Consider the following 13,745-nt stretch of genomic DNA (forward strand, 5'->3'; position numbering starts at 1 on the left):
GGATGCTCCGTACTTGCTTCATTTGTTGCAGTCTTTCCCAAGCATTTTCTTCCTTCTTCACGGTCAGAGGAAGATACTGGGTTCGACAGACCTGTAATTTTGCCTGCTACAGCAGCTTTTATGCTTTTGTGACACGTTAATTTCTGTCTTGAAGCATGTCACCTTGTTTCGGGAACAGGACGTGTTTAAATTGTGGGAGAATAATACGAGGGGAATTAGGTTTTTGTAAGAATAGGAAAACTGTGATTCCTGACAGCCTCAGGGTTACTCAGGCTAAGAGCATTTAATGTACATTTATCTTTCAGAAGAGCCAAGTTGGTTACTTCAAGGCTTTCTATTTGCATTCCTTTCTTCAATCATTCCTTCTTTTGGACCAAAATCGCGCACACCCAGGGCAGTGGTAATGCTGTTTTCAGTGTCCTAAGGTTTGTCAGGACTCCTTAGTCAGTAACACGGCCACCGTTTTGCAGATAATGTGTAGGGGGGCTTCATAAACAGGTCCCTGTAGGATGTGGTTTTATCTTTCTGACAGGCCCTTGTGAGTTCTTAGGCCTTTGAGTTTGTGGAAGTTTTGAGTATGAATACTCACAAAGGTGAGACATTTTTCTTTTGAATATTTGAGAAGTCCTGCTGAAGAAAACCAGTTTGATAACACTGCTCTGCAAAAATGAGGATTAATATACGCAAATTCATTATACTTCAAATAGATGCAAATAAATACCTTCACTTTTAATTATTTTATGTGCATACTGTGTTTACTATTGTTGCCTTGCTCCCTTTTATTTAATTTCCATTTTTTTTTCTTTTTCAGCGGTCTTATTGTTCCTGAGAAAGATAGCAATGAAACAGTACCCGAAGTTGTAGCTACTTCTGGATATGCTCTTCTGCATTTCTTCAGTGATGCTGCCTATAATTTGACTGGCTTTAACATCACGTATAAGTAAGTAGTACCACTCCAGAGTGATTTTGGAGATTACATAAACGGTGCAGGTTAAGCAAAAGGTTTCCTCTTTCCTCAGTCCTGTCTTGAAAGAAGCAATTGCCATTGAAGTGTGTAATTATGAGTAGATACTTGAATTTAGATTGTCAACTGTACTCTTACAGTGGCTAATGACGGTGATGTGCTCAACATTAACTTCAGGTGTCAATTGTAAGCATGAGCAAATGCTTGCTCAAAAAGACATCACATTATTTATTTGATGCTGTTAGATTTATGTGGTCTTACTGAGTCAGAACTGACAGATTGTGCCTTTATGCATTCTGCAGAGATACTTCTGCACAAAAAAGCTTTTGCATAATTGTACATGTTTCACTTGGGACACTGGACTGTATCTGTTGCTGAGGATCTTCAAGCAGTTTTCTATGGGATGCTCCTTTTTATTCAGTCCTTGGATTGAATTGCTTAGTCTGGCTTCTTATTCTGGAGTAGTGGTGGTGTGGTTTTTTGTTTTGCATTTGAAATATTACAGGTGAGTGTTTTCTGTTCACTGACATACATTTTGTCCACTTATTTTTATAAATAATTTTAGTGTAAATGGACTGCTTTAAAAAAGCTTAAGTTTTGGAGTAAATGATCTCAGTGAGGAAATACAGGCAAAGATGGAAATTCGTGATTCTGGTGGGGATTGTTGGCTTTGAATTTTATGCTCATACAGATACAAATTATGTATGTGCTGCAGTAGGAGATTTTAATTGGGTGAAACTTGGAAGAAGTTTCTGTCTTCAGCTGCAAAGTCCTTGATCACAACTGACTTCTTGCAAAACTTAAAGGTTTCCTTAAATGATGTGCTTAGTTTTGAAACCAGTCTTGGTGCTTTTCTCCTTTTTAATCCCTTAAATTACATAGTCGATTGTTTGAAAAATGTGGGGCATCCAGAAGATGAGGAGCTTTTGCAAAGTTGCTTGAAACACAGCAGCTGAAGCAGTGGCATTTTGAAAGAATGGTTGATACCATAAACCATGACACCATCTACAGCCAGCTGTCAGTATTACACTATTGCGACACAGTTGAGAAACTCAGTAATAACCTGCCCTTTAAAGTTCCTCTGTTGTGTTTTGATGTTGCTTTAACCCATCTCTTTCCTTTAACTCATCTCTTTTTTGATCATTTCAAACCATCTTCAAGTACAGTTCTGTGTGTTTCTTTTTCTTCTGCGTGTTCTGGTCAATAGGTTTCCTCATTTTTTTGAGGAGAGGAGATAAAAGGATGTCTTTTTTTTTTTCTTTTTTCAGTTTAACAGTCTTTATGTAGTTACTACTGGAGATAGCTAGTTGAGAAATACCTGTGAAATCGTGGTCTTGGAGCCTGTGACTCCACCTGTCGCATGACAGTGGGAATATTGGCTTGTAATCTCAGCCTTTGAATTATGCTGGTTAATAGATTGGAGGGAAAAAAAAAAGTTTGGAAAAGAATAGGGTCTCAGAATTTACATCTTCAACAAGGATGCGTCTAGTTTTGCCTCATGTTGCAAATGTTATACAATCAGAAATGATTCAAAAGAGACCTATCCTTGGCTTGGGATTCACCTCAAGTGTTTGTTTGGTGAGCAGGTCCCAGAATAGCATGTGATTTTGAGTAGTTTAAGTACAAATTGCACAGACATCACGAAAGCCTCGTGCGCTGATTAAATTTTTCACTTAATGTTGGGGATTTTGAGACAATTCATTTGCATTATAAATGGCTAAAAATTTTATTGATAATTTTTCAGAGCTGTTGTATGTTTAACTCATTAAGTGAGGGCGTTGTGTAGATGATAGGTACAGAACTAATGCATGCGGGTCCATCACATCAGATTCTAGATGAGCTGTTCTCGTTGGTTGGTATACTAACAAACAGCTGAACTGCTTTATTAACTTCTGCTCAGCATCACTCTTGTGTTCGTTAATAGGAGATGCAGCTTGGGAGCCTGTTTCGTTACTGACGAGCCTTCTTTCTCTGATGTTTGCAGTTTCAATATGTGTCCCAATAATTGCTCTGGCCGAGGAGAGTGCAAGCTGAATAACAGCAGCAACGCTCTTGAATGTGAATGTGCCAAATACTGGAAAGGAGAAGCTTGTGATATTCCCTACTGCGCAGATGATTGTGGGGCACCTGAGAGAGGGTATTGCAACTTCAATGATACTAAGACATGTTCGTGCTCTGCAGGCTGGCAAGGTAAGTCTCTTGATTAATATGGAGAAGCGCTTGTTAAAAGGATGCCTTTTCTGTATGTGGTTCTTGGAAGCATTTGAGACTATTCTGCTTGACAAGTATTAGTGCTTAAACTAGGAACGGAGTCAAACTTTCATCCAGCTTTTCATATCAACAGGTATCATCCAGTTTTCATATCATCATTGGGAACAAATTTTTGTTAAAGCAACTCTGCTACTTACTGTACAAAGCAGCACCAACCTGTTGTGTGCCAGCATCAGATAAAAACTAAAACAAAAAAAACAAGACACAACCTTCAAACCTTGTTCCTGTGTACCTGTGTTCCTGGTTGTGCATAAATCCACCGGAAAGGTGGATTTACGTTTGCTGGATTCCTAGCCTGCTGTTCTTTTTCCTCATCTTTCACTTGAGTATCAGGTTAGTATGTAGACAAAACAAACAGCCAAACAATGAAAACCAACAACAACAAACAAAAGCCCCAAAACAGACCACAACAGAATGAGGTGCAAGCTGCTCTCCTCCCATTTCCTGTTCTGAAGTTTTTAACATCTAGAAATGTTTGCTTACCTTAGAAACTGGGAGTTTTTCAAGGCCATATTCCAGTCTGCTTTCCTGAACTGGAGACTATTGTTGGTGGGTACTCAACAAGATGAAGCAGGTGCTGCCTCTTGCAGTCAAGATTGCAGCTCTGTGATTCGCTTCTATGATCACCTAAAGGCTGTCCTGATAAACCCCTTCCCTTCTAAAGACCTGAGCCTCTTCAGCATGTCCTGTGCTCTCTGTAGCAGCCCCGTGCGTATGGATGGGTGCCACTGAGAAGAAGGGAGAGCTTCCATCCAGCTCTTCACCTTGCTGAGGCCGTGCCATTTGCTGCTCCTGTTCTGCTGCAGGAGCCACAACGTGCAGCCCCAGTTAGACTTTGTTCGTCCTCAGTGAGCTGGAAGATCCAGGCTAGCTATTTTGTGGTGGGCCTGTGCTGCTTTTTTTGTTTTGATGGGGATCTGAAACATGGACAAAGTCTTGTGGGTCTTCTGCGTGGCTTCTCTGGCTGCCCCTTTCCTGTAGCTCCTCCTGCTACCCGATGGGCAGGAGCCCCACTCCGTGGGGAGCTGTGAAGGAAAGCCTGGCAGCAAAGTTAGTTTAAGAGCAGCAAAAATATGGATAAAACATGAAATGAACAGTTTACAAAAGCAGCATTGGGAACAAAAAGAGAAAGATAGCAAGCAACACAGTATGAGCTTTGTTTTTCTACAGCGTGCTGCTGAGCAGCTCTCCTGAAGCTTCCGCAGGTTGTCCTGGGGCTTCTGAGTGAGGGCCTGTGGCAGGAAGATAGATGCTGGAAGAAGCCTTTGTAGTGTGGAGCTGGAAGGGGTCTGCACAATGCCTCCCTAATCAGAGGGGTACAGAGCAGAGAGGCTTGTCTGCTTTACTAGAACACGGATTCATCTGGTCTGGAACTGCTTCTTTTTTTTTCTGAAACCTTTTTTTAGGCTTGAAGGATGTGGTTGAGGTTGGGAGGTCTGTCCCGTGAGGTCCTTGCACACCAGGTCCATCCCCGATGGCTACCGTGGGCAAGGAAATGGCAAGCAGAGCTTCCATCGACTACTTGGCCGCGCACAATCTTCATCACCTGTGATGCGGGATACTGACCTCTGGCTGAAATGCAGACTTTGGCAAGAACGTTTAACTTCTCAAACTGTTTTTCCCAGGTCCTGGCTGTTCAATTCCTGTTCCCGCAAACCAGTCATTTTGGACCCGGGAGGAATATTCTCTTCCAAAACTTCCTAGAGCATCTCACAAAGCCGTAATCCACGACAATAAAATGTGGATTGTTGGAGGCTATGTCTTCAATCATTCTGACTCTCAGAAGGTTTTAGCGTGAGTATAAACCTAGATAACATACTTTAAGAACAACACAGACCTGTGAATTATTTTTAGAAAATGCTAGCTGACGTGCTGCGCTTTCCCCTGTGCTCCATTTCCAAGGGGAAACAGCAATAATAAAAACTTTGACTCACGTTTGAGACGTGGGAAAATGCTGATAAGGTGCTGCTCATTTTGGAAAAGAAAAATGTAAGATTCCTAATCTTCAGTGAGTTTTTGGTTAATCTGCTTATGACAGCATTCAACTATTTACTATATATTTCTAGGCTAGTTTATAAATTATATCTAGCCTTGTATTCAAAGAGGGTAGTTCTACTTCTGTGTTATTAGCCCTTCATGATATTGTGTCTGTGTGTCTCCAGAGTGTTTGACACCTTGCTGAAGTCATACTGATTACTGTGGATGTGGAATGGGATACCAAACTGGGAGTGGCATTTTGGGATGATGACATTTACGCAACCTGTTTAGGAGATTTATCAGTAACTAAGATATCAAGTAAAAATTGTGTATCCTCCTTGAAATCCCCCATAAAAACACTTCAGGCTTCCTCTGGAGCTTGACAGAATTTTGGCATATCTAGGCAAAAGCTAATATAGGATTTTTTTCCAGGGCTACCTGCATACCTCTCTTTCATTGACCTGTGTGAAAGCTGTGCATTTAGTTAGTGGAAGTTAAAGAGGAGCTACAAATGTACACATACTGTTGAACAGTTGCTGATTACATCCACAATTTACTCTTTCAAAGTCATGCCTGATTTTTCAACAGATACCCCGTGCCTTCATTAAATGCTTTCTCAGAGCTGATTTTATCTTGCACAGCTCTAAGCCTGGCAAACATAGTTCATTCTTTTATCTAAGAAGCCAGAGGCCATTTTCAGGGCAGAGGGTTTATCTTATTTCAAGTTTACAGAAAAAAGTATGCTTGAATGACAAAGATATAATTAAAAATGTCTTTTAAACACGGGCAGTTTTTTTATCAAGTAATTGGAACTTACCTGAGCTTAGTGTAACCTTTTTCTACTGTTTGCAGTGTGTCTTTTGGTGTAAATTGTCATAGCTTAAGAGCAAATGCATTAGCTCTTGGCTCTGCATGAGGAAGAAAACTCAGGGTAAAGCAAATCAGTGTGTGGATGTTGAGTAGCAGAGCAGGCTTGACTGGATCTTTTTTTAGTCTGCGTGCATGCTTTGTGTGTGCTGACATCTTGGTGGGACACTTGTTAAATAATTTCCAACGAATTCTGGAAAGAGCAAGCACTAAGTTTCGCAACTTGATAGCAACTTCTCCGAAAATCATTTCAATTTTTATTGCACAGGTATGATCTTATTTCTGAAGAGTGGCTTCCCCTGAACAGCACTGTGAACTCAGTAGAGATGAGGTACGGTCATTCGCTGGCGATACATAAGGTAAGTTCAGTGCTGCACATTCATCACCTAGCTGTTTTTTCCCTTTTTCTCCCCTACCCTGCTAACCCCTTTCCACACATCAGTCATGCTTTGGAGGAAGCTTTTCTTCTTCAAAGGCTTGTGCATGGATGTCCCAGTCTGTGTACTTGTACTCCAGGGAACCCTTGGACCGGTATCCTAGGAATTCTGTAGTGCTTTTGCTTGCGTGTTCCTCCTTTCCCTCTTTTCTCAGAGTTTTTTAAGGCTGATTGAGGTCAGTGAGTTAATTATTTCTTCTCACTGTCTGTGCTCTTAAGACATGCCCGATGACTGGAGTTTGCTGGAGTTCCTCTGGTTCCCCAGTTGCTTTTTGTGTAGCCCATGTAATTATTATGAGCAAGCTCCCACGGGTCCTGTTGCAAGGCATCTATTGTCCAAAGCATAGCAGCAGAGCTGGCAAATTAGGGATTTTTGGAGCTGATCTGCTTCTGCAACAGACCTGTGAATCTCTTCTTCCAGCATCTGAAACAAGAGGATTTGACTTTTCTTACATCATTTCTCACCTGCCTGCATTGCTGTGGGTGCAGGCCATGGGAGAGCAGAATGGCAAAGCCTTTGGCTTCCTGGTCTGTTTGAGAAGGAAGCAAGCTAATTATTTACTGATCTTTGGTTTTGAACTGTTAATTAGCTCATCACAGTGGAAGCTTATATTAAGCATAACTAAAAACACTTGAAAAACTCCACACAGCACCGTTCACAAACAGATCACTGGAAAAACCAAATAAAGATGGAAATTCCTAGCTTCAAGGGATTGATACACTTAGTACTATGGTAGGTTCATAGTCAGTGACAGGTGGGGGTTCTCAGCAATTTCCCGAGGAAAGCCAACTATAACAGAGAATTTCCCTTCCCAAGGTTACCATCTTGTCAGCAATAAAGCAGGGCTTCACTACACACTTTGGTGGATTTTTGAGTCATTCCAAGATGTCTGGAGAAACCCCCAAATAAAACTAGATGGAATTTTTAGCTCTTAATTAGACAGGATTTTATTAATCATCCTGTATCCTGTCACCCTTCTTTCCAAAGGGTCCTATATTTTTTCTCAATGCATTTAATTGAGAGACAAAGCTTTCAGTGTGCAGACACAACATTTTCCATCTTAACTGCCTTTCTTGCCAGCTATCTTCTGCATTTTGCATTTGCAAGCTATGGGACGGGTTCAGCTTGCATTATTAAAACACTCAACATCAGGTGCCTACCTTTGGCTGCCTTTGGGGAGCCTCTGAGCTCCACTTACAGTGAAAACAGATGTAGTCAGTACAGGCAGGGAAATCTGGAGAGCAAGTCAGCTCACCCAAAGGCAAGCCTTCCCTGCTTTTGAACAGTGGAATTATTCTCCAGGCTTCGCTGTTTTTACAGTGGATGCTTAGACACTGTTAGCATACAGACACCTCAATTTCAGTGTCTGTCATCTGAAGGTCAGTCCTGCCCATGTACTCCTTCCCCTCCATTTTGTCATTTCGGGTGAGTTCTGTGTGCTGAAGGCATTCTGGTAGCATGGACTTGGGTACAAAGCCTGGCAGTCATGCTGCTTTCATATCAAATGTGACCGGTGAAGGAGATGGGAGCTGTCCTTCCTTGAGAAAGGAGACAAACCTAGGCTGGGGGAAGTTAAAATATGGTAACCTCATTATTTACGTATTAGCTGTTTCCTAAATGCCACACCTCATTTTAAATCTCATTTCTTTTAGGATGATATATACATGTATGGTGGAAAAATAGATGCCACGGGGAACGTGACCAGCCAGCTGTGGGTGTTCAACATTCCCAGGCAGACGTGGACTCAAGCGACACCGAAAGCCAAGGAGCAGTATGCTGTTGTTGGCCACTCGGCTCACATCATCACCTTGAAAGATGACAGCGTGGTCATGCTCGTCATCTTTGGGCACTGCCCTCTTTATGGGTATATCAGCAACGTCCAGGAATACAACCTGGGTGAGTGGCGTCCTCCCTGCCTTTTGTGTCCATTTTAACATTTGAAAATTATTTCAGTGATCCATATTCAGACAGCAAACCTAAGGTGCCTATGTTCTTCTCCATTTATTTATTTTTATAAGAAGTTCAGTCTAAATTCCAGCATTTGTGTAGGTCAAATAGTGAGCAACCAGCCATGTGCCTCCAGCTTTATACAGCTTATTAGGTCCCAAAGGCAAAAAAGCTGTAATTGAGAGACAAAGCAGGATAACTGTGGGACATTTGAATTTGTTTTCCTCTCTTTCTTGCAAAGCAAACATTTTCAAAATTATTTTTTGTATCCTATAGCAAGAATGGTTGTAACAATTGAGAGCAAGTATCCACTTAAGCTGTTATACCTGTCTCCCATAGCAGTTATTACCGAATGCTTAGGGGAACAGGGAATAACTTGCTGGACTCCCATTTACTCCATATCTCTGGGGATAGTCCAAACTCTGATTTTAGGATCTAGAGATTTCTAGTATTAGCGGTGGAGAAACGTAGGAAGCTCTCCAGATGAAATGAACTGCTCCCTAAAGCAGCTGCGCTGAAATGGCTCTCTGGAGGCATATCCCTTGCTCCGCTGGATACATAGAGATCATAGTTAAGCACAGGAAGTTTACAACGTGAATGTGTTCATTATTGTCAGAAGTAGTGGCTGTGTAAGCACTTTTGACCCGTTATCCTCGTCCCTCAGTCATCCTGATCCAGAGGATCTGCTGGAGCGTACTCTGGTTCGCTGGTGTCCACGTGAGCGAGCTTTCTTCTGGATGAAAGCTGAAGAAAACCAGGATGTTTGGGGCAGTGATTTATTTTTCTGTTTGTTGCTCCTGTGTGTGAGCTTGCAGACTGTTAACTTCCTTTGCCTTTTTGTGTTGGATCTGCCCTGGAGTTAGGAAGCCTGTGTAGGGTTTCATTCTGCAGTAGCTACAGAGATTTGGTGTGAAATTTTGGTGGTTTTTGTTTCAGTTGCCATTATATTATGTCTGCAGTGCTTCAAATAAATATTATTTTTGAATGACAGAATAGGACCGTTAATCATATATTATTTTTTAACTGTGGTGTTCTTCACAGTCATACGTAACTTGGCTTCAGTGCTTAAATACGTAAAATAAAAGTGCTTTTGGGTACTATTCCAAATCAAGCCACAATGCTGTCATTTTCATTTTCATGTTGCTGAAATGCAGTATATTATTTCTGTCATTTTTATCTTTCGTTTACTTAGCTTGTCTGCAAAATTTAATAAACCACTGTAAAAGAGATGTTTCTGGCCTAATTAAAAATACCTGACAATAATTCTTGACAACAAACTTGCTACCTGAAGGAGAATACTTCCGGATGTCAAGTGATAGACAGCATCTAGAGCTGAGTCAAGGGAAACCCAATTTGTTTCACCATCAGATTTCTTGATAAGTTATTAATGGAGATAAATTAACCGTGTTTTGTCTCTCCCGTTTTTCATTTCTCAGCCACGAATACGTGGAGCATCTTACAGACAAGTGGAGCTTTGGTGCAAGGAGGGTATGGTCACAGCAGTGTTTATGATTCGAATACAGAATCAATTTATATCCACGGAGGGTACAAGGCATTCAGTGCCAACAAGTACAGGCTAGCAGATGACTTGTACAAATACGAAGTTAATACCCGTATGTGGTAAGTACTTCTTGTTCCTGTGCACCATCCCCTTCCTTTTGTTACGTTGTGGGCAAGAGGATGGGTTACCTGATAAGGGTGCAGTAGTACAGAGTTACTTGCATTCAGGATAGATAGTGTGCTCCTTTATGTGTTATTTTTATGTCTTTTACGACTCGAGAATCACATAATCACACATAATCAAGGCTGTAAACGAGCCAAGAAATCCGTTTTAATCTATTGTTGTATTAAAGCTGAAAAGAGAAATATTTGATGGGGTTTTCTTGCCAGCAGTACAGATTCTGCATAGGAGCACAGTTACTGCAGTCAAGTGAGTGGTAATTCATTCTGCAGTTAAGACCACAAAAGAATTTCAATTATAACCCCATTTTCTTCAAACAGTGTAACTGTTTGAAACAGTTGTTTCTTAAGTTGGAAACTTCTGTGAGTGGTTTCTGCCCAGAGGTGAGTTTTATTAGAGAGCTATAGCAAAACTTCACAACTTTGAGCTATGGAGGTGAAATACATTTTCTTCAATTCTTTGTTTTTTCTCAAGTTTTTTTAAAGGCTCCATTCAGATAGGAGGCTGGTCTTTTGAATGAATATGTGTAATTTTGAGTCACCATATTGGTTTTTTTTCTCAGAGTTTAAAATAGATTGTGTGTCTGCAACAACAGTTGGTGAGTTTTTACTGATGAGTAAAGCGACTAGTGACAAATTTCTAAAAATCTTCCTTGCTGCTCAGTTGTACACGTGGTAATAGCCTCACTTCCTTTCTTAGTTCATTTGATCCACCCGTTCAGCCTGGCAAACCTGGCTGAACAGGCAGCAAATGTCACGAGTGTGACAGTATTCTTCCAAAGAGTTCCAGCACCAAATTCCTTTCATTGCATTCAGTTCGTTAGCCTCCAGAGGACTGGCAGAGCAGGCGAGCAGTCACCTTGCAGGAGGACACCTGCTGTCTGGTCATCTTTATCTGTAGGTTTTTTGGTGTTACTGACTTCTTCTTTTGTTCCGAGGATTTCGTGGTAAGGAAGGGCAAAAAAGCAGTCTCCTAATCCTTATTCTGGCAGGCTTGTTTCTCCCCGTTTCCCTCCAGTGATTTGACTGCTGGTTTTGCAGTCTGACACTTGTGGTCCTGCTCAGAAAGCCCCGTGTGCTGCCATACTGCAGCTCAAGCCCTAGGAATGGGTCCCCAGCCCCGTTTCCTGACTATTTTGCTGTGAAAGTCTCAGCTTTGGTACCTGCTGCCTTCGGGATGCTGCTGGTCTGCAGAAGTGTCACCGGCACAGCCCGCGAACCGTGACACCGCTGCCTGCAGCACAGACCTGGTCGCATCAGGGTTTCCCTGCAGTCACATCCTCTCAGAATAGCAGGGAAACTCTTCAAAGGGTGACCGCTTGTGGTCAGTGCTGTTAATCACGCTGATTAAAGGTGAGGTCAGTGGCTAATCAGATTAATGCCAGCCGTGGTTTAATCACGGGTGAGGCATCGAGTTCTGCAGGTGTTAAGCTGCAGGGCTCCGCTGTTGGCAGCTGCATAGATTTCCTTGAAATAGTTTCGTTAGTTTTGAACAAGAGATGATACCCAATTTAAAAGAATGATTTAGGTTCCTATAAATTTAATACTGCCTGGGCTGGAGTCTCCCCAGACAGTGTCCATATCAGCAGGTTTAATTGACTGAGCCCTGTTAGTGTGAAAACTTGATAATCCCTAGGGAAAGAATTGATGATTAGGATCCATAGCTTTGGAGAGATGCCTTCGTAGATGTATTTCTCCTATAAATTAGAAAGCAGATTGGAATGTGAGAGTGAAATTACAGGAGGAATTGAACAGTCTGGTGAGAAAGTTGTTAAGTATCTCATTAGGAAAACTAATTAAATAGGACCTCCACGTTGCTTCACCACGTGCCCAAATCATTCCCCAGCTTGGATTTAAGGATTGATTTGTCTTTGCCAGGTCCTAATCGGTTTCCTTAATGCATATATTCTTATTTCTGAAGGACAATTCTTAAAGACAGCAGATTCTTTCGCTATTTGCACACTGCTGTGATAATGAGTGGAACCATGCTGGTGTTTGGAGGAAACACGCACAACGACACTTCCATGAGCCACGGCGCTAAGTGCTTTTCTTCAGATTTTATGGCATATGATATTGGTAAGTTCTTGCAAAAATAATAATAAAAAAAAATTCTTAGAGATTCACAAAGAGCTGTCTTCAAGAAGACTAATTTACATGCTGGGTATATCATACCAAATGCTACTAAGCATCCTGCAGAAGAATGTGTAATCAGGAGAAGCACATTTAGCTTAGTATATATTACCAAGCAAATGAGCTGCTGCAGTGATTTCTAGGCAAATAGAGCAGCAGTTTCGTGGTCAACAGTTTGTACACAACCTTGGGCGTTAAAAATGTTCTCGAATAGAACGCACGTTGTTCGAATATCTCAGCCAAAAAGCTGTAGTGCGATTCTGAGCGGGTTTTAATCTGTGCGTTAGGAGAAATGCAGGCTGTTAGGAGAATAACAAGCAGTGCTGAAGCTCAGCTTGTCCACTGCATGCTCTTGTTTTAACTGAAGGCTGGCTCACTTGCTTTGCTGTGCTGTTAGTAATGTCAGTTAGTTTGTGTATGCTTTATAAGCATAAATGTCCCCATAAGTACTATTTAATCATAAAGCTGAACAGGCGGGTTTCATTTTGAAGGATTAAGTTTAGATGAGGTTGAAGAGCCAGAAGAGGGCAGCATTTATTTGAGAGAGAGACAACCATTAAGAAAAGAAGAAATGAAATTATATGAAAGAAGGTGCACGCACATCCAGATAATTCAAGCTGGAGAAAACCACTGTTCTGTACTCATATCACATTCTGCCTTCTGCTCTTATTCCTTGAAATGTGGGATCTCAGGATTGATTCCCTGAAATATTCACATAAACTGTCTGCTGGGGTGGCACTCCTGGTTTGTGAAAGGAATGTGCCAGGGAATGGATTACTTGGGTTAGCGGGGTTGGGCATCCTTGTGGCATTTTGCTGTCTGCTACAGGGGTTGTTCCCCTGCTAGCTTTGATTTCACACCACATCCCCGTAGCATCTACTGTGTGCTCCTGGATAGGTTTGTTTTGAATTTTTACTTGAAAAACATTTAAATTGGGGTATTTTGACAGGCACAAGAGAGAGTAATTTTTTTTAAGGTTGTATAGCAATAATAATGGATTTTTCTTAATACGTTTTGTTGTCTTCCCCGACTCATTGAGCTGTTTATTAGATGTAAAACACAAATGACATTAATTTGGAAAAAATGCATCAGTTGTAGTGTTCATTTTGATTCAGTGTAGTTAACAGGCAGTTCCTTTTACAGAAAATAGTCATTGTAGTCAGCTAGCATAGTTCTTACCAAATAAAACCAGGAATTGGAGCTTGCATTGATTGCACTTTGCATGGCAGGGATGGGGGACCCTGTGGTGCTCCTGTGTCCTCTCATTCCTTAGGGAGAGTCTCAGGCTAGAAAGTGGAAAGACACTGCAATGACCAGTTAGCACCTCGTGTTCCCCAAATTAGTCTCTCTGGCCTTTATAAAAGAGTTTCCTACCCTGGGGCAGTTTTGTCTCTAGGGAGACAAATCTCGCATATGGGATGTACCTAAAACAAGAATAGAAACTTCACTGGCAGTCTGTCTCAAAATCTAAT

The 13,745-nt window shown here is 41.4% G+C and overlaps 1 protein-coding gene across 2 annotated transcripts in view; it reads left to right on the forward strand.

The window, feature by feature from the left end:
- ATRN (attractin) overlaps window positions 1–13,745 on the forward strand; it is a 144,803-nt gene that overhangs the window by 43,920 nt on the left and 87,138 nt on the right. For both annotated transcript variants that reach the window (XM_035547379.1, XM_050710518.1), the window contains exons 4-10: window positions 812–940; window positions 2,949–3,154; window positions 4,861–5,029; window positions 6,348–6,438; window positions 8,169–8,412; window positions 9,900–10,083; window positions 12,065–12,219. In XM_035547379.1, coding sequence (XP_035403272.1) covers window positions 812–940; window positions 2,949–3,154; window positions 4,861–5,029; window positions 6,348–6,438; window positions 8,169–8,412; window positions 9,900–10,083; window positions 12,065–12,219 — 1,178 coding nt within the window. The remainder of the gene's footprint in view (window positions 1–811; window positions 941–2,948; window positions 3,155–4,860; window positions 5,030–6,347; window positions 6,439–8,168; window positions 8,413–9,899; window positions 10,084–12,064; window positions 12,220–13,745) is intronic.

Source organism: Cygnus atratus, chromosome 4, assembly GCF_013377495.2.
Source record: "Cygnus atratus isolate AKBS03 ecotype Queensland, Australia chromosome 4, CAtr_DNAZoo_HiC_assembly, whole genome shotgun sequence".
Classification (NCBI taxonomy): Eukaryota; Metazoa; Chordata; class Aves; order Anseriformes; family Anatidae; genus Cygnus; species Cygnus atratus.